Source organism: Lagopus leucura, unplaced genomic scaffold (genome assembly GCF_019238085.1).
Source record: "Lagopus leucura isolate 7727_CA_CO unplaced genomic scaffold, USGS_WTPT01 Super-Scaffold_100001, whole genome shotgun sequence".
Lineage (NCBI taxonomy): Eukaryota > Metazoa > Chordata > Aves > Galliformes > Phasianidae > Lagopus > Lagopus leucura.
The window spans coordinates 34,561,616-34,582,602 of NW_024962262.1; the positions used below are offsets into that span (position 1 = coordinate 34,561,616).

At 36.8% G+C, this 20,987-nt stretch overlaps 1 protein-coding gene across 1 annotated transcript in view; it reads right to left on the minus strand.

Moving 5' to 3' along the window:
* The window catches only part of DZIP1 (DAZ interacting zinc finger protein 1), a 35,052-nt gene that overhangs the window by 7,160 nt on the left and 6,905 nt on the right, over nt 1-20,987 (minus strand). Inside the window, exons 5-16 of the mRNA XM_042867912.1 lie at nt 19,932-20,059; nt 16,917-17,078; nt 16,061-16,195; nt 14,964-15,026; nt 13,593-13,733; nt 12,715-12,763; nt 11,377-11,433; nt 4,914-4,973; nt 1,712-1,857; nt 1,189-1,384; nt 661-781; nt 415-459 (exon numbers count right to left, since the gene is read on the minus strand). Of these exons, the coding sequence (XP_042723846.1) occupies nt 415-459; nt 661-781; nt 1,189-1,384; nt 1,712-1,857; nt 4,914-4,973; nt 11,377-11,433; nt 12,715-12,763; nt 13,593-13,733; nt 14,964-15,026; nt 16,061-16,195; nt 16,917-17,078; nt 19,932-20,059 (1,303 nt within the window). The remainder of the gene's footprint in view (nt 1-414; nt 460-660; nt 782-1,188; nt 1,385-1,711; nt 1,858-4,913; nt 4,974-11,376; nt 11,434-12,714; nt 12,764-13,592; nt 13,734-14,963; nt 15,027-16,060; nt 16,196-16,916; nt 17,079-19,931; nt 20,060-20,987) is intronic.

Genomic DNA, 20,987 nt, shown 5'->3' on the forward strand with positions numbered 1-20,987 from the left:
CAGTCAGATCCAACCTACTTCTGTCTTGATGAATTTAGAGTTGCATCACTAATGTTACCCAGAGAACAAAAATTACATAACAATAAGCTCGAGGAGACCTGAAATATTGCACTTAATTCTGGTTACAATAATAAAAAAATATCAACAGGCTGAAAAGATGAAGGTGAGGTCTTTAAATGCTTCCAGGAGGCTAGGAAGTTATTGATTTTTGATTTGATTGTCTCTCTCTGGTTCCCAATAAGGAAAACATCTGCTGAACTGAGAACATTCAGGGACTGTAACAACAGATTCGGATCGGGGGGAGAGGGAGAGTCCAGAAAAGCGTCATTTGTCATTTGAACTTCGCAATGGGTCTTATGTTGCAAGCACCAATAATGTTTTCTTCAAAAATACAATGGGAAAAGAAAAACATACGTGATACTAGATGTCTTTCTGGAAGCTTCGTTTCCAATGAGCTTCCTGCACCCAAAAATAATGAAACAAGTCATGTCAATGCTGACAGCCAACCAGTTAAAGTTTATATAGAAAAAAAAAAGAATTACTTTCTTAATTCTTACAATATACTAGCATGAAATGCATTAGGTAAAAAAAACATAAAAAAATCACACCCACAGGGGATTTTTACCCAAGGTATGAGGACTATGAGAGCAGCAGTCTTACTTTGGTGTAGATGTATTCTCAGCTCTTTGTTCAGCTGGGCGGACAGCTGTCAAAGACCGTTTTACTGGTTTTTGTGGTATGGCAGAGGAGGAAATTCCCAATTGATTGAACTTCTGTTTACCTGCAAGTGAAGTTTTCTGTCTCATTATTAGAAGCAATGCTTGGCATCTTTAACATTAGCATCTAATGTCTTTCAAAAATTAAAGATGTCTGTACTGCAGATTATGAATTTATAGGGGAAAAAAAAGTTTTTCTTTTTTCTTCAGAACAGTTCAGTTCCGATGCATCTTTTCCAATACAAGAGGTAATTTTTCTGCAATTAAACACATCATCAACAGCACTTGGAAGGAAACAGCCTAGTTGGCCTTAACTAGATAGAATAATTAGATGAAAAATTCAGAAAGCAGCTACACACAAGCGTCTCTAGAAAAACATATCTAGATTTTGTTACTGATAAAACATTACGTACCATAGTAGCAGAACTTAAACTAAAATACATACATGTATATATATATATAAAAATTTAACCTTCAGAAGGAATGTAAGGACTGGAAACAGTTCTGTTAGACAATGTTGATCTCTCTACAACCCTAAAGCTGACTTGGCGTTCAAGATACTCTCGAATTCGTTGAATGTCAGGCTCTTGCTTCAGTTTGTGCTCTCTAGCAGATTCAATGGCACGCAGGATTTTATTTAAGCGATCATTTGGGATACCACGGACACCCTAGAGAGACAAATTGCATTGTAAACACAAGAGCTATTGTTTCTTGAATTTATTACCCTAGAATTATAAACGCTCTTTAAACTTCAAATATTAAAAAGCTTGTAGAAGAATCATATAAGCTGAAAGGACTGCTAACAGGTGCGGTCATATTGTCCACAGCTGTAATTGGCTGGAAATTCCCTCAGGTTAATGAATTACACTGATTTATAACGGTTGGAAATTTAGCTCTGGATTTTCTAGGTTGAGTGTTGTGGTATAGAAATGAGAAAATAATAAATAAATGAGTCAAATGTTATCAGTCTTTTAAAGAACACAAAATAATCTCACTGCTTTGATTCCCAAGGATTCCAGTTTTTCCTCCAGGGCTTGCTCCAAAACAACTCTTAATTCTTTAGTTAAAGAAGGATCTGTCTTCAAAGCATTTATTAAATGTTGGTTACTTCTACCTGTTTTAAGTTCGTCTTTCTCGATTTCTGAAATAAGAACGAAAAAAGTGCATTTAAAAGGCATCTCAAAAAAACCTGCACTACACAAGACAGTTAAAAACAGCATTGAGGCATGCATTTTTTATAAACACCACAGACATACAAGTCCACTTTTTGTCTGCACAGAGTCTATTCTTTTTAAAATCTGGTCAGCTCACTTGGAAACTACCTCAGCATCAAGCACTCACCATCAAAACCGCCTTGTTTTTTCTTGTTGTAAAATTGCCGTAAAGATGCATGCTTGAATATTTAACCACAAAGATCTTAACTTTCAGAACTGTTCTTTGGAACTTCTGATAAAGACTCTCTTCTGATAATTAAGTCCTCTAAAATTGCTATTTCAAATGAACGCAAGACTCTAGTAGCAATTAGAACAGGAATACAGCAAACCTGTTCAGAGGAAGAGAATCAAGCAACAGTGATGTCTCACGAAAAAGACCTACTGAGATCTTTGGAAGGTCCTTACACTTTCAAAAATCTTGGTAAAAACAAAGGCAGAGCATGAGGCAAATCGTTTCACAGAATATACGACTGATACTACTTATCTTTAAAACTCTTTCAAATACAAAGTTCAGTGTCATATTTTCTACTACAGGTCAATGACACCATCATACATACTAAAGCAGACAAAGAACTTTCTACCTCTTTCCCTTATTTTAGGTGTCAGTAAAAACACCAACTCTCACACAAGTTAAAAAGAATCATAATACAGACTCTTAACCTAAATTAAAGACTGACATTTAAGTTAAGTCAGAGTATTAAAAGGTCATACAGGAGAGTGAAGAAGCAAAACACACCCACCTAGAACCTGCCCGTGAAGTATCTCTGCCAAGGGGGAAATTCTACCGAGTGCTACTTAGACACTAAGTGAAGCAATAATCAGTGGTTCCACAGTACCTGCTTCTGACTGGCAGCAGTCAGCACAGGCTGCAAAGCATACAGAGGCATACAGAACATTGCAGGAAAGCATGCAGTGAACTGAACTCCCAACTTCCCTCTCTAAAATAGAAGGTAAATCTTGGGCAGGAGCTTCTCTCTTTCCAATTTGCTTTATAGAGCTCTGGTGTCACTTGCCAGCCCAAAGACAAAGATATAACTGAAGGAATAATGCCACACCATGACTTTCAAATGTTTTCTTTTTTTTCTTTCCAAAAGAAATGTGCCACTTTTCCTTCTACGTAAAAAGCTGTCCATTTAGTTCTCATCCAGAAGAAGAATTGAAAAAGCTTCGACATACACAAAGAATATCTAGGTTATTCTAGGATGCTTTCACTGAATCCTGGAAAGAAAGAAAAGAAATAAAGATTGAAAGAGTCCAACTACCATGCTACAAGATCTGTACTGAAAACAACAATATCTGGCTAAAATATTATCTGGCTTTGGGAACTTCGTGGACAACTCATTCCTCAACAGACATGAGGTTAAAAGTTACGTGGCTGGAGAGTCAAGTCCTAGAAGAGGTAAACTACTGGTCAGAGCTGAAAGGTAGAACTACTGGACTGTCCCCAGTCTGTAAAAGAGGCAATGAACAGTATGAAGTTCTCCCAGAAAGCCTGATGTGAGTCATCGTACATTTTAAGCGGATGGCTCCACAGAGCTTAACAAAAATCCTGTCCTTTCTGATGTTAATCCCCACAATAAAATAGGTCCATCTAAAATCATTTTTTATTCACAATTACTTCATACACTAATATGGGTAACAGGACTATCCAGTATTATCCTAATTAATGACAATATTAGTTCTTGTTAATTAATTAAAAACAAAAGCTTTTTTTGTCAGAAGCCAACTATTTAAGGAACTGTTTTCTTACTCATTTTTGTTTAAAAAAATGAACAAACCAAAAAAGCATTAGATTGGACAGCTTTGAAGACAAGGGATCTCAAGTGTGGTCCACTGCCTCAGCTTCTATATAACCCTGTGAAACAATCTGCCGAGTCAAGAATTTTCACACTCTCCCTTATAAATGGCTGTCATTGCAAACAAAAAAAAAATCTAGGTCTAACCTTTCAGACTGCATTCTTTCTTTCTTTTGTACTGTAGGCCATGCCTGTAGGCACAGAAGACAACAATCGATCAAAAGAGATGATGGCAAGCAAAAGAAATAGCAGAAAGAATGGGAAAAATGTAAGCAGTCCTTATTTCAGACTGGACAGAGTCACTGGGTTTTCCCTGGGGAAACCTCTTACTTAACCACAGATGTATTCAGATGACATTTTTGTTTTCAAAGCAGCATTATTCCTACAACATTTAAATTCACTGACTATAAAGTTCAAAACTGAGTTTTATTTTATTGTTTATTTACACACAGCACAGGTTATCATGCTCGGCAGTCACTTGGATTTTCATCTAAAATACTGCTAGCTCCCTCCAGCAGAACACCATGCAAAAACGAACCAACACTTCTTGATCTGACACTGTAAATGCGGCCTTGCCCAAGTTTTCTTCAAATGAAGCAGAGGATCAGCTGCCAAGTTGGCACTGGCAGCTATCAACATGTGGCAAGTCACCAACACTGAGCACAACCCTGGCTGGAGTTGTGGCTGTGCAGAGGTAGGCATAACATAGATTACTTGCAAAAAGAATCTTTGGTCCATGTATAAAAGTTGGCGGTTTCAGCTTCCACCACAAACTTCCTTCCTCTATCTGAACTATTTATGTGCTTATGACAAGTATGTAAAAGAAGTGAGCATACATTGCAATAGCATCAACACCATCAGATTACACCAAAGAATTTCCTAGTGATGGGGCTATTCCTCATCAATCATTTTTGTTCTGCTTATCTTAACTGCCTTTATACATATGGAATATACCTACTTTAAGGAATTAAGACTTCCACAAAAACATATTGAACTTGGATAAGGAAAACATAATATTTACAAGCACCAATGGCAAAAAGGAAATTGACATGTACAAGGAATGTTCCCACCCAAACCAGATAAGCATACTCGAGCACAATGAAAAATACTGTACACATAAAATAATATTCACATTTTTATTTTCAAGAAAAACATGCCACTACATTTTGTTCTGAACCAACCATTACCTTTTTCCTCTTCTGAAAGCTCCTCTATGGGCTCCAGCATATGTACCAAGGGGGCCTGCTCTAATAACGAGGAAGAACAGGAACACCAGACAAACAGGACAGAAAAAGGTCAAGGTCCAGAGAGGGACAGTAAGGCAAAAAAAAAACACACTGATGTCAATTTTCCTGACTGCTTACAACTGCTTATTAATCATAATCCCAATGCAATATGACTCTTGAAGGTCATAAATACTGCCTTGATAGGAAATATTTGCAGAAGAGATCCTAATACAGTGGTTACTTTGAGAGTGATTCAATTGCCTAAGCTTGCTGTCCATCATCTCAGATACATCAGCTTTAAGCCACCTGCACGGGTGGCTGATAGGTCACACAACTCTAGAAAACCCGTGTCTTCTTGGAATGGTAGCCAGGTGGAATGGTTTTAGGCATCTTCAAAGACAAAGCCATGTGAGAGCAAATAAAAGTATATTCTCATTCATCATTTTCATTTAAAAATGCCTTCATAAATATTGCTTCTGTGCATTTTGTGTCTTAGTAGTTTACAAAAGGCAGGTGAAATGGATGGATGTAGAAACCCTCTAAAATTATACATATATAAAAAAATCTGATAACTCATTAATCTAGAGAATTAGTAAGCAGTGAATCCATATGCGCAAGATGCAACATTTTTCTATACAGATGTAAATCACTGAATATTTTAAAATAAATTTTGTTGAAAATGTATTATCTGCTTTAAAAGAATCTTGAAACATCTTCTGCTGAAAGAAGGCTTCCTAAAAACACTGAAGTTATTATTCCGTAGGCTATCAAGAGTAACTGCTTTTGCACTAGCGAAGTCAGAGGACAGTTTATTTACCATTCTATGGACTTCATATTTAAGAGATGGATGAAAATGCTTTCACATCAACTAATAAAAAAACAAGTTCTTAAAATGTTAGTATTTACCTTTCATGAATAAAGGAATTGCAATAAAAACTAAAACCTGAGTTTCTTCTAGGTTTATCACAAAAACAGAGAAATGTGCAAGCAATACTTTCAGCATTCAGCTACTGGCAGTACAAAAGAATATGCACTGGCCAGTATTTTGGGTCAGCATACATTTGCCTCAGCTTCCTCAGGAATCCTCTGACACTGTAAGTAGTTGCCATGCTGGACTGGTGGAAGGAGAAGAAGTGACATTACTGCAAAGATGCCTGTTCCTCAGCACGTCCTGTACAGTAGGGTACAAGTATCAATGCTCTGGGACGGGTTATCACAGTGAATTGAGCACTTGGAGCTAAATGATACAATGTCCCATTTCCAATATTCTCCATCTGAACTGGGACTAAAGAGTCCAAGTTACTGAACTCTCAAAGCTGTTTTTGATGCACTGCTGCCCTTTACCAACTTGGATGCAAAGCTATGACTCTGTTTGGGATGACAGAGACTGAAGCACAGATGAGTGATGCTCTGGTGCAATTTAATTCTATTGCCTGGGCATAGGCCCCAGCATTTTTGTTGGCTAGACCTACTAGGCAGCCAGTTGCTTCATAATTGGATTTAATCTACAGTCATTTCACGTCTACTTTACTCGGATGCAATCTACTTAAAGGTGATGACTCGTATCACCGCAGCCTTGCTGGGTAACTTAATTTTGAAGAAAAAGCCCAGCTCCAAGAATTCAGAATTGAAAGTAATCTGGAAAAAAGCTGCATGTGTATCTCCCTCAGTATACTAGAAACAGAAGTTAAAACCAGTAAAATAAGAAATGGAAAAGCAAAAACAAACAAGTATCACCACTGTGGAAAATAAGTGAATAATGTGTGCTGCATGACGACAGGAGATCGAATCCTAACACATGGAGTGGAATATCTGGGAATTTCAACTTCTCCAGTGTAAGCAGGCCTTTCTTTCACTGTACTGTACACGTATTCTGTTTGATATTTACCAAACATCATCTCAAGAAAAAGCAGTTTCATTCACCACTCCTGTAGTTTACAGAAAGACAGGTGTAGAGATGACTCCCTAAGGAATTGCACTCCTGAAGTTTACCAGAAATTTTTTTCTAGCAGTCTGATCAGACCTCTTAGCTCTTAGCTAATGAGCAGCACCTAACTATTAGCAAGCCTACTGTTAGCAATCACTTAAGTACCAGGGTACTGGTAGTACTGGAGATTATATCAGTCTTGCAGTTCAGATGTATCCTCAATTATAGTTCGATCACTGACATCATTTGAACCCTGACTCTTAGATCCACCCCTTTCTCAGTTACAAAACAGATAAATATCAACTTCATACTTAAACCTATTCAGGCAAGCTCTGCTGCTGCTACATACCTTAATTGTTCCATCTCAGCTCAACTGTAACTCTCTTTTGCTGATCAACATCTGCCTAAGCCAAATTCTAACCCAAGCGCAGTGACCCCTGTAAAACCTTTGCTCAGCAAAAACCAGATGTTCCTGGGTGAATTCAGCATTTTGCAGACCCTGTTGCAAATCATTTTATTTTTTTCCTTCTGGCCTTTACCACTGTAACTCAAACCTAATTCTATTTGGCACTCTCCAGCAGTCCCACACCTGACCCTAACCAAATGGCTCACACTGATATTGTTGCTAAATCCTCCATCTAGCCTATAGAGCAAGCTCTAGGCACGTCTTCATCGCTTGTCAGCAGCCAATATCAGCCCTAAACATAACCCTAGCTTTATCACCAGGTTCAGATGTGAACCAAACTAAACAGTAGCTGCCAACACCAGCTTACTGCAAACTGGTTGTCATATATCACTGACTTGCTGGCCTGAACCCAGCCATATTAATACTAATTATCATTAGGCCAGCAATCTTACGATGACCTCCACAATGATGAGAGTGTTTTTCTGTATCTTTTAGACTACGTCTTCTGCCAGCTGATACGTGTGAAGAGATAATTGCGTCTGGAATACTTTGATTAATCATTAAATTTCTGTTTTAAGTAATACTTGATGACAATTTCTATACAGGAAGAATAGGAAAATGTAATAACAATAGTGAAGAATTCAGCCTGTTTGTGTTTCCAGCACATCATATATTACTTGTGTGTTTTTACCTAAGGGGAAAAAAAAAACAACAAAAAAACCCTCACAATATTTCAATAGTACTAGTGGAAAAACCAGTCTCTTGGTCCGTACCTGAAGCAGAAATCCTGTCTATTTATTCTGAGATATGAAATGTTAAAGTACTTCTAGGCTGAACAGAAGTGTACAACTGTACAACAGGGAAGTAAGGCCCACAGTAAGCACTTCGTGCTTGCAAATAAAAACCAAGGATAAATAGAAATATGCCTCTTTGCTGTAATTTGACGCGAGGAATGCGAGCCATGGTTACAGTCATTGCTTACTCCTTGAATTTTCTCATTTATACTCACATTCTGCATCCTAAGAGCTTAATCCCTGATTCCTGTCTCTTTGACTGCCGTTTTTGAATAATACATTTTCCTCATAATTAATCAACAGGTAGTCATATACTGCACATAAGCAGCATAAATGTAAATTTCAAACTACTACTCTTAAATATGATACATTTCAGTCACTTACCTGAGGTCTCTAAGGTAGGAATATAGTCATCTCAGACTCCTACAGTCAAAGAAGAGACACAGAGCAATTCAGCTTCAAAGAGCAATTCAGATCTTAGTTCAGCTGAACCAAACTCTGAAGGTGTCCCTTTTCTTTTCTCTGTTAACTGTCTAGGAAGACTACTTTGACTAATTTTTCCTCAGTTGCTTCAGATATGTCAAGACTGAGTCAAAGGTTTTAAAGACAGTAGCTAAAAAGCAAAAGATTAATTAGATTGCCCATTAATTCAACCCAGTATTATTGGCCTACCAAAGATTAAATATTGAACAACTATCAAGATTTCAAGAGCTATCTAGAAGCCAAAGTCCACTTAAAAAGAGATAAATTATAATTCACCTGTTGCCTTTTAATGAGATAGGAGTCATCTTTGGAAGGACTTCAATTATATCTGGGCAAACCTACAGCTGCCTCAAGAGCCTGAATAAGAAATCCACATCATCGTCACAAAAGCACCCCGCTAACACAGTTACTCCACCTTACACCTAGGATGGCTCATTTGTAACGTGAGTATCTTTTAAGTGTACAGCTTTGAAACACACAGAAGTAATCTTGAACTGGAAAAGTTCCAAGCAACTTTGAAAAGTGTCCTTAAGCTGTAAAAGAGCTCTCTCCCACATTAATTTTCTCTCCAACAAGAAAGAAGAAAGACAAGAAAGATATTCTGAATGCAGGTAATTGTTTGGTAGGAAAGCTTCAGCTCTTCTGGTTTCAGAGATGATGTACACTAAATAAACTTGTATACAGATGTTACCAGAAGCATTTTCTTTTCCACAGGGCATGAAATGTGGCCATGATATCTTAACTCCATATGTAATTCAATCCCTTGAAGAGTCCTGAAAGTTTTGGGAAAAGTCACTATAATTTCTGCTAACCTTTTTATCCAGAAATTAGGTAAGGTAAATTTTAAGAAAATCCAGAAGGGAAGAAAGGGGACAGACAGAGAGACCTGCAGAGATAAATAAAATAATAATCAGCATAAGAATGTGAAGGAAATGCCTTATTTGAGGTTTCATAGTAAAGTGATTGTGAATCTTTTTTTATATCAATGGCAGGAACATACATTTTATCTTGAGAAGTTTCATAAGATGTCAAAAACTCAATATCTAGAGCAGCAAGAAATCAGGAAAGGTAACTGAATAAGCTGATTTAAACTGTCAGAGCACAGAAAATAGTGTTCATAGAATTGTTTTCTCTCAGTCGAAATGAAAGTGAATGACTGACAAGCATTGTCAAATACATAAGTCTTTAAGAGCAGAACTATTGATGAAACTCAGTTCTTAAATTCAACCAAAGTACTTCCTGTGAGATTTCTCAGCTAGAATCAGCACTGCTGCATTGGTGGAATGAAAGCTGTTTTGAATGAAAACATTAATGGATTATTTATAGTACTATTATTAATACTCTACTGTATGGTACTACTTTTCTCCACACAACAATTCACTTTGGTACACTTTAACTTAAGAAGCTTCTAGCAGTGAACAGTTGTCCAGTGTAAGTTAGTCAAAAATATCTGTCTCATTCAAATAACTTCACTTAATAAAACAAAAATCCCTTTTTCCCTAGTTTATTAATTACTACAAGTATTTTGACATCAACTGTTCATTTTTTAATCTTTTCACTCTTGATCAAATTATGTAACACTTCTGCTGCATTGTGCCCACTCTCTTCCCCATGTCTTTTCAGAAGTTTCTGAATTTGTTGAAAAAGTAAAATTATGTACTTTTTTTAGACAAATCACCTTTCTTCTCTAACAGGTTTTAAAAATAAGAGAAATTGTAATAATAAATCTGTATATATGTCAATAATTCAAATAAATAATAAACGAGTGCTTTTAAGGTTTAAGCATTTTACTTGCTCAAAGTTCATTATTCATATTACTTTATTACTTGAATTGCAAGTAAGAATTTAACACAGACTATTGCTATAAAAACAATGCCATTAGTTTGCATAATGAGAAAACGAAAACTGTTTTCACAAAGCATCAAACAATGTAAATTAAGGTTCCTGTTTTTTCCCCTACAGTTGTGGCTTTCAGTACCTAAAGGGAGCCTACAAACAGGAGGGGAATCAACTCCTAGAAAGGGTAGATAACAGCAGGACAGGGGAAATGGTTTTAAGTTGAGGGAAAGGAGATTTAGGTTGGATGTCAGGGGGAAGTTCTTTACAGAGAGAGTGGTGAGGTGCTGGAACAGGCTGCACAGAGAGGCTGTGGATGCCCCATCCCTGGAGGTGTTCAAGGCCAGGTTGGATGGGGCCCTGGGCAGCCTGGTTTAATATTAAACGGGGAGGTTGGTGGCCCTGCATGTGGCAGGGGGGTTGGAGATTCATGATCCTTGAGGTCCCGCCCAACCCTGGCCATTCCGTGATTCTGCAACATCATTTTATCTGTATCATCATATGTGATCTATTTGAGACCCTGGAAGAACCACCTAGATGTGATGACTGTCTATTTTGATTATTAGTGCTGCTCTTTTTCATTCTTGACATAAGTCACATGAAAATCACAGTATTTCAAAGCTTATAAAACAAATATCTCCACTTATTTTCCTCTGTAGAAATTCCAGTGTATGCATATACCAGCAAACCAATTTCTAAGAGAAAAAAAATATATATATTTCCTCTTCATTATTATTTTCATTGACCTTTATGTACTTCAACACTGTAAGAGCCTGCTAGGAAATACTCTCAATTCTATTGTTTTTCCTTTTCAGTATATCCCCTTCCAAGTAATTCAAAGGAATCCTCAGTGCAGTCATGCAGCAAAGTGATTCAAATTGCATTCATTAAATGTAACTGTTCTCACAGCTGTGATCACATTTGAGAGCAGTGTTAAAATTCACAAATGCTGAATCTGAACCTATTGCAAAAACTCACCATACATCACAGGTAGACTTGATTTAGATTCTTCAAGATGCTCAACTGCAGAGTTTGCTAAAAGAGCACGAAAGTGAAAAATAAAGTAAAAATATTGTAACAAATAATAAGAGACAAAGATTCAGAAATGCAGCAATATTTAATCATTATTATGAGCTACATAATTTTTTGCTTTAATGGGAAAAGCAAGTAGCCTGCAAAGTAAAAAATGGTCCTTTACAACAAATCTACCACCTCTGTGTATGCTCAATAATTATAATACTCCCAGAAGCTGGAAACAAAGCCAGTAACAAAACCATCACTGAACTGGAACACAAAACTTCCCTGGTCAGATCACTTCTTTGGTCACGTATGCATGGTGTCTGTGTCACAGGGAAGAAGCCTTGCCCCAAAGCAAAGTCTATTCTGATCAAGGCTTTTATCTTTACTTCTTCCACACTTCCTACTGATCAATGCAAACCCTTTCTATACCATGTGTTGTGCATAATTGTTAAGTGAACTTACACATCAATTCTACAGTCTTAGGCTCCCTGTTTTTGAGCCTAGTGTTTCACAGTATTATACTTGTCAATACTGCAGCATTGCAGAGTACGACCAGGTCCAGCTGAGAAGCTCTACAGCCATACTGTGGTTGTTTACTCCTCAAACCAACCTACTCCCTGCTGTTAAGACTCAGTTCAAACCAGTGTCCAGCTAATAAAGCAAACTGAGCTCAGAATTAATCCAGCTCTCATCATCCATTGCAGTAAATCTATTCCAAGTCACTACAACTGCAGCATCAACAACAGGGACACTCGTGGTACAAGACCGCATCACAAAAATGCTACTAACAGGTTTAGCTACATGTAATAAATTTCAGAAGGCATTGCATAGACAAAAAATATCATTAGAGCTCTCACAATTCTGTAAACATAAGCATCTTAACTGATTCATTAATCCATTTTGTCTGCCCTTTAAGTATTTCCCCTTTTGTGGGCTCCACAGGCTAAGGACAATCAGGCATGAAGACAATTAAAATGACACTTCATAAGAAAAAAACCAGAAGTTGTTTGCACAATACAAAATAGTGGTACTGTACTGCTTTCACATCTCTTCACTACTCAAACCATAAGCTTTGTATTTCGCATGCTCTCAGAGCTGCAGAACATGAACTTTAGAAACCAAGAGGCACAAAAACACTGTTACAGGTAGCCACCCCATGAAAATGAAAATGTTGATTTGATTTTAACATTTAATTATAAAAGTTGATATCTGTTTTTTTGTGACTTATAAGATTCGTATCAGACAACCTGCTCAAATCAGAAACAAAATCTGCTTCTGTTTACATTTTGTACTTACTATGAGAGGGTTTGATGCTTGCAACTGATTTTGTGGACAACTCTTTTATCTAAAAGAGAAAAGACAGATACACAAACAGTTTAAAATGTAATTGCTCAATATCTAGAAACATATATTTAGTATGAAATACCTAGTTTCAGTACTATTCCAGGACTTATTGCTTATGGGAGAAAAATACTGCTTTTCGTACACTTCTGTAGAACTCTGTTCTACTGTTCAATGCGTATTACACTCACGTTTAGTCAATGTTTAAGACTTATTTCTGTTTGTTATCTTAACAGACTCATTGTGCTCCTACTTTACACACTATGTATAATATAAGCTATAAAGTGAAATGAAAGCAAGTTTATGAGTTACCTCAGTACTTAGCATTTCAATACTTCATGCTTCAGCAGTTCACGGTCAGGTTTGGAAGGCCATCTCCACTCCATGGAAACACTAACGTACACACTGACTTCAAATCTATCAACAGTTCTCCCACCTGCTCTACAGCTTTGTCAGTTTGCTTAAGAGTCACATTTTCATATTTCAAACACTAGAACTCATTAAAATCATCTTGTGGCAGACAAAATCCTGTTCACTATCAGAAATTTTTCATTTGCAGAGGGCTTTGGTAACCACAATCGAATAACCCTTTAACTTGGTGTAGAACTTACTAAAACATTTGGTTTGTTAAACCTTTCATTCTAAATACTGTTTTAATCCCTGCATCCCTTCTTCAGGTTTCAGTTTATCAATGTTATTTTCAAAGTGTAATCAAAATACTCCCAGTAATACTCTCACCAACAGGTAATATTAACAGTGCAACTGGAGATTATACAGGAAAATGTTTCTCTGTTTCCTGTGCTCTCTGAAACAGATTGCTTCACAAAACAGACCTGCTTCTTTTGTGTAATAATCAGATCGTTCTGTTCCTGAAGCCTCTCTCCCAATTCTTCTATCCTTCTCTTGTAAAAGGTGTTATTTTTATTCAGGTCTTCTCTCACTGATGATTTAAGCTTCTCAATCTGTGATAGGAGCTAGAAAGCAAAAGCAAAACAGCTTGATAATAATATTGCATAAAATAGTTCAATGCTATAACATTTCAACAAACAAATATTACTTTTAAGTATTTTTAACACTTTTTTCAGCAAGAACGTAACATCCCTTGATTTCTTTGGGACTTTGTCTAAATCATATTTTATTTGCACAACAAAGTCCACCTGAATCTCAATACAACGAAGGGGGCATGCAAACACATTGCTGAGATTGCCTAAAATTAAGATTATGGGAAAAAGCCTATCACAATATAAAAATGTTTGGGTTATAAATCGTGTAAAATAACATTTTAAGGAGAAAAACTGTGAATTGGCATGAAAAACCTAATACATAATGGCTGTGAATGTAGAAGAAAGAAAACAATATTTTAGGTGCACCATCTAAAAAGTAATACTTACATTACTCCTCCCTCATTCTATTCTTGCATGTATGTGGGTGTATCATAAACTACATCCTTTTTGGGGAATGTTCCAAGGCTCCTCCCCACTGCTTTCTTGCCAAAGGAGGAGAAGTAATGGCCAGACCACTATGATCTGCTCAGTTCTTACATGGTCACGCAGATGAAAGGAAAATGAAAAGAAAGGAGGCAAGAGAAACAAAGCAGGAAAGAGATTAAAAAGAAATGCAGACATACAAAAAAAAAAAAAAAAAAAAAGCCCTGAGGAATAAAGATCTGCATAGTAAAATAGATATGCCAATGCAAAACAGAATGCCATGGTATTTTTTCTTTGAAAAGCTGAACAGATTCTGAGTTTGAGCTATAACAGAAAAAGCAGCAGGGAAATGAAAGAGAAGAGGAAAAAAAGACTGTGACATGCTGTAGCTCTATGGCAGCTGAAGGTGCAGGGCAGATGAAAGCTACATATCAGCAAGTTATATCTCAACTATACAGCATATCCACACAACACAGAAAACAAATACAGAGTTCACAGAATTAGTTGCAAGTCCTTCAAAAGACAGGTACAGTTGCAGGCATCTGTTGGATTCTTAAATGACAAATTCCTCTTCAATTCTGGCCTTAATAGAAACTTCAACATCCTGCTACAACTGGAATACAAAGATCTTAAATGCATCTAGGAAGACACACTTTTAGATACTCTTGAGATCTTGGCTTTCTAACCCCCAGAGGATGTATTACTCTACATGAAGAACTACTCCAAGAGTAAGAATTCCATTTCCTTCTAGCATATGTGGCTTGCCATGTCTCTTACCAGGGACTTTTCTGTTTCATGATCTTGACGAAGGGCTTGTATTCTAGACGTCCATTTACTTTCCTGAACAAAACAAAAAAAAACAAAAAAAACCAAATCAGTATTAATTCCTGTTACAACAAATTAAAATCTACTGCAACACATGCAGACTTGTACTAAAAAGATTACTGACTATATGAAATTTGAGTAGCCCCACATTTAAGAGCATTCATCAGCATGTTTTATACATTTGAGCGAGGTTTTTCCTACTGGTTGCTCTGAAAACTACATTTTTGCTTAATACCTTAATACATGAGTTTTAGAGTAAACTGAATTTTCTTTAACAAAATAAACAATGAAGTAGCACTAAAATTTTCCACATCTTTGAGCAGAAGCAACCAGCACTATCTCTTCAAGTTCCCAGATGTATGAAATACATAACATATGTTACAAAGTGTCACGAAACGAGAGTAAAAAGGTTTTTGGGTATTCCCAAAGGCCTCACAACTCAAGCTTTGGAAATCTGGACCTGGATGTGCAAGTGAGTCTCAGTGTAACTATCTCAGCCTCAACCCTTCTCAGCTCTTTCCTATGGTCTGACTTAGGCTTGTCCAACAATTTTTCACCAGCCCAGCATCTGTCCTGGTCAGATGATACAGTCCCAATCCAGAAGCTTCAAAAGACAGGATCAAGTGCGTCGTATGGTTGAAAAACCACAGGTTGGCAAGCACTGTCCAAAAGCATCTTCATATTTTTTTTCACCTCAGAAAACAAGTAACTCCATTTTTTCATTATTTCTTTCCAACAGCCTCACGGATCAGCAGACATAAATGGTTTATTAGAGCCTTCTCGAACTGAACTGCAACCAAACCATGGTTAGTAAAGCTAGATACTCTTCATTATTAAAAGTATAAATAAATAAAAGAATAAAAATAAAGTATAAGGGAAATAATTCCTCAATTTCTATTACAGAGGTTGTAGTGAATTCTATAAACAGCTATTTTAGACATTGATAGGGATGGACATTTTACTTCTGAATTTAAAAATTCTACTCAGAGATGTACAAAGAAAGAACAAGAACAGTCTGTCAAAAGCAATGCATTAAGAAATGGTCTTACCTGTTTTTCAAGAAGTTTAACCACTTTGTGATAATCCTGAGTACTCTGAGGCTTCTCTTCCATGAATTCATGGCTGTCCTTCAGTGTCCCTAAATTGGATTTCTGCATACTGGATGTTTGTAATGCTAACAGTTGCTGAAAGGAGTGGGGAGGAAAATTAAGGCCCAAATATATACAAAGATTTTATTCTACAGAACTGTCATTTAAGGCAAAATGTACATTAGACATAACTACACATAGATCAGAGCAGATTCTTTACTTTTCTCACGAGTTCATCATCCAAACAACTTCATGTAATTATTAACACATACATCCTACATAAACATACATTGCAAATATACACAGAAACTAGCATTCACAAAATCTCAGTGCTTTGTTAATGTCACATGTATTTTTTCCAACCTATATTTTACAATTCTGGTTTTGTCAGAACTATGGGAAGCATTTCTTCTGGCTGTAGTGAAGACACATGCAGCTCTAGTGTCAGGACTATAAGGCAGAGATCAGTCCCCTCCACATCACTCATGAGAATACCAGTATTATGCATGTCCAACAGACAGCAATAGCAACAGCATCGACTAATCTATAAATAGTCACTTAAAATGTTGAGGAGTAGGAAAATACTGACCTGGTTACTGAAGGCATCATTCATCCAAAACGCTGTCATTAAAAACAAGCTGCAATTATCTAGGTAAAATACCCATTTACAAGGATATAGTTACAGCTATGATGTCACCATTATCTATAAGTTTTCTAAGAAGCCCTTTAAGATGACTACATTGCATCATAAATATCTGAAGCTCATCATGTACCGTAAAGGATTCATGTCTTAAAATGTTAGAAAAGCTACACTTACATTTTCTAATGTTGAATTTCTCGAAGACAACTCCTTAAGCTCTTTCATAAACATATCTTTCACTTTTTCTATTTCATCAGCCAATTTGGCTTTTTCTTCTTCTTTCCATTTATGAAATGATTGTAGAATTTCTTCTTCTTTTGATTTTTGCTGTTCACATTCCTAAAATTATTTTTAAAACATTACCAATTATTTTTCCACTCACATATAACAGTACTCCAAGCAATGTGTGAAAAAAAGGCACTTTCAACATTGCAATATTAAAAGCATGGGAAAAAACAAACATAAAAACAAAAAACACCAATACATTTCTGAAGAATTTTGGTGCTAAAACAATACAGGAAAACAAGTAAGGTTCAAGAAGTTTTGGCAGTTCGGTGTTTTTCTTTGAATAAGCACACATGAATGACCTCAAGTTGACATATCAAAAGTGCACCTAATTCAGTACCATATTTCTTAAAGAGGCCATAAGTCTATATGTGGAGAAGGAAAACTGCAGAGCAAGCAAACGCACACTCTTCACAAGGCTTCAAGCTGCCAACCGTTTTCAGCTCAGAGGAATTCCTCAGCCTGATATAACTTCACAAACTTAGCAACCTTCAGTTTATCCTGCTGTATGTTTGCAATCCCCCTCTTTTGGCTGGGTCCATTTTTAGCAACTGCAGCCATCCTTTGCCAATGAGCTCTACTACAAGCTGTGTGAGGAATCAGGCACTAACAACATGCTTAAGAAGAATAAGATCTTCTGTATCCTTTCAACTCAACAGAAGACTGCAGACCAAGAACTTCAAGTTTTTCATCTAAGTTCTTTCCAGCAGCAAATCTTCTCATAAAAGATGTTTTCAGTTATCCGCTGGACACAATGACACCTGAGTTGACTGTGGACTCCCAGTAGACAATCTGCATCTAGTTGTACTTCATATCTCTATCTTCTCTAACATCCCAGAAAAACAAAGAGGTTTCAAAAGCCCAACGTAACGCTGCAGCTTGTAGCCCTAGAACATTTCAGGCAGTCCTCTTATAGTTAAGAGTCTTAGCTAAGACACATGACATCAAAACAGGCCCTTAAACTGCTCTATGCTGCTATGAATAAGCTCCAAACTCTAAGAAAAAAAAAACAACGCTTCAGGTACAGAAGTCTGTTTATATGAGGGATGTTCTGGAAGTAAAGCTTCCTATTTTATCACATTAGCCCAAGATAAAATATTCCACTAGTTTTATGTTTTTGTTGCTCTTCTTATCTTCTAATAAGAAATATTAAAAAAATAAGGTAAGCTTTGTTACTTATATACATTAACTATATTACATATCTTACATGCCGCTGTGCAGGAACTGTAGAGTCAGGGCCTGAACCAATGACTGACCAACTGAGGAAAGGACCAAGTCAGCCATGGGAGCACAGGTGAAGGCAATTCACCCGTGTGAACAGAGCCTGGCTCCACCCCTCCTTATACCCCATATAAGTGCTGACTGCCACAGGGAAACGTTCTCTTTCTAGAGATCTCTCCTCTGTGGAGTCTTTCCTGTGAACCTGCATCTTCAGATATAGGTCAGCATTCCTTCCCTGTTTGTTTCTTTTCCTGTTCTCACCATGACAGTCTTTCCAGCTGTAACATCAACTGAAACAGCAGCCCAAGACAATTCCTCCTTAATCAATGCAGCCTAAGCAAGCCAAAAAGTTGGACGTGCATGCAGGAGAAGTTGAACCTTCCCACCAATACCCCATTACATTTGTTGCTGTGCCACAGATGGTATCAAAGGGTTTGACATGGAAGTGTATGTGAAGTAGAGATGGGTAACTGAATCTCTCCATGCAGAAGCTGTGCTTGCTGACATTCATCAACTCTTGCTGAACATTTCTGGAGACCAAAGAGTGAACATCAGCAGAGTGAGGCTGTGAATGGTGTATTTCAGTAAGGGTGGCAGCAACAGTCAGTCATCTCTGCTGGTGAAAGGTTTTAGGAGCATAGCATGTGGGCTCTTGCTTGTCGCTGGAGAAAATGCTCAGCTAATGGTGGTGACTGAAAATGAGTGCTTCATAGCTGAGAATTTTCTCTATCAAATAGGTTTATTGTACTCTACTTTTTCAACACAATACAGGGCAAACTATAACACCAGGATAAGTGTTTACCTCAATCATTAGAAGTATCTAGTTCTCTTATACCAACAATTTCCTCCTCAAAGCCCTTCTTTCATAAAAAAATAAAAAACCCACCCATATTTTGATGGCTAACTATCCAACTGCACTTACTTAAACAAAAATGAAAAATGTGAAATGATCTGAAATTATGAAGATGAAAAAAAATTAAACAGGCAACAGATTCTTTGTTTCTTTTTACGAGGCAGGAAGCACAACTACAAGAGTCAGTAACGCCCAATTATGCCTTCATTGTATTTACAAATAATTACTGCTTTTAAATCTTTCTGTTTTAAGAGGTTTTTTTAAATTCACACAGCACAAAGACTGCTTTTGCCTTGCCTCTAGTATTTAAATCCTGGTAGAACATGCAAGTTCTCAGTAACCTGCATTACCTTAAATTCTTTTACACCTCTGTTAGTTAGTCTCTTTGCAGCAAAGAACAAAATCTCTACTAGCAAAAAGGATATCTTAGTTTACTAGGTCACATGTGAAATTAGTTATATCTGAAGAAATTTTTAACCATCACAAAATATCATGTTAAATGTAAGTTATATTTCACCACAGCAGGATCAATTCCATCTGCTGCTTTAAGAGCCATGCCTGCCTTATCAACTGTTCAGTGCTAAGAGAAGAGTTGCCTGAAGTATTAATTTAAAGATACATGTAAAAGAAAAAGAAAAAGAAAATAAAAAAAAAAAGAAAGGAGGTGTTCAAAATTCACAGTGGTGGGGTTGCTAAGTTCTACTGCCCAAGTAACATTCTGCCAGGCAGGCAAGCTGTGGATACATTTTTGCTCCATTCTAGCTACAAAAGGAGTGAGCACAGACTAAGGCACTACCTCCTTTCTGAAGTTCATGTCATTCAGTATACATTACCTTGGAAAATCTGACCATGTTAGCTTGCTGTTCTGCTTCTAACTGGGATTTGGTGAGCTGCAACTGCTCCTTCAGTTTCTCAATCTCATCCTGCAATTTGTCTGTCTTCGCTTTCCTCTTTTGTTCTGCTAGGAAAACAAGACAAAAAACCTGATTTTAAAAACATTGGTTGCAATTTCTGTAAAAGTGTCCCTTATCACAAATGCTTCACTATAGTGTGACATCTTCATCAAGCATGACTCAAATAACTTCCCTTCTAACTATCAACATTCACCAAAGAAGCTTTTAAATGCATATGTTCTCCAGACCACTAAAATTATTTGAAGATAAAGACCGAAAAATACCAATATTAGAGACAGGTGAAGTAGTTTTATAAACCACTGGCAAGAACAGCATTATATCAACTAATTTTAAGGTGTACCATAGGAATCTAAACAACACAGACTCTAAGAAATCTCTGTGTCTAAGGAATACAGACTCCAAGAAGAACCTGTGAAGGACTAAGTGGACCTCAATTAATCATTTCTGTTAGGTTCAATTTGTTCTAAGTAATTTTTATAATGAGTCTAGCTAATTATTTATCTGGAATGAATGAGGGGGGAATGCCATTGTGAAGGACTTTAAAAATGTTTCAAGTTTAAAATATGTCAAAATTATAACCTCTTTTATCAGTTTACCAAGGATTTACTATGCTGCTCATCATCTGGGAATCCAAGCACAACGTAGAGTATAACTACATTATAAAGTACGACTACATTACAGAGTATAACTACATTATAGAGAATAACTATGTGAAACAAATACAACAGTTTCTGGCTAACTCTTTATATGATAGTTAGTTCAACTGCCTCTGCAGCTCCTTTCACAACCTTTTTTTTATGAACCATAAAGTCCACGGGAGATTTTTCCTTCTTCCACTCTACCAGTGGAAAACCACTCACTGTTCTTGTTTTTCTTATTTGCTTGATAAGATGCAGTTCACACCTTGCAAGATGATTCCCTCTCTCTTTCCTCACAAATGCTCTTCTTTTTCCTCCTTTCCAGTCACTGCCCCTT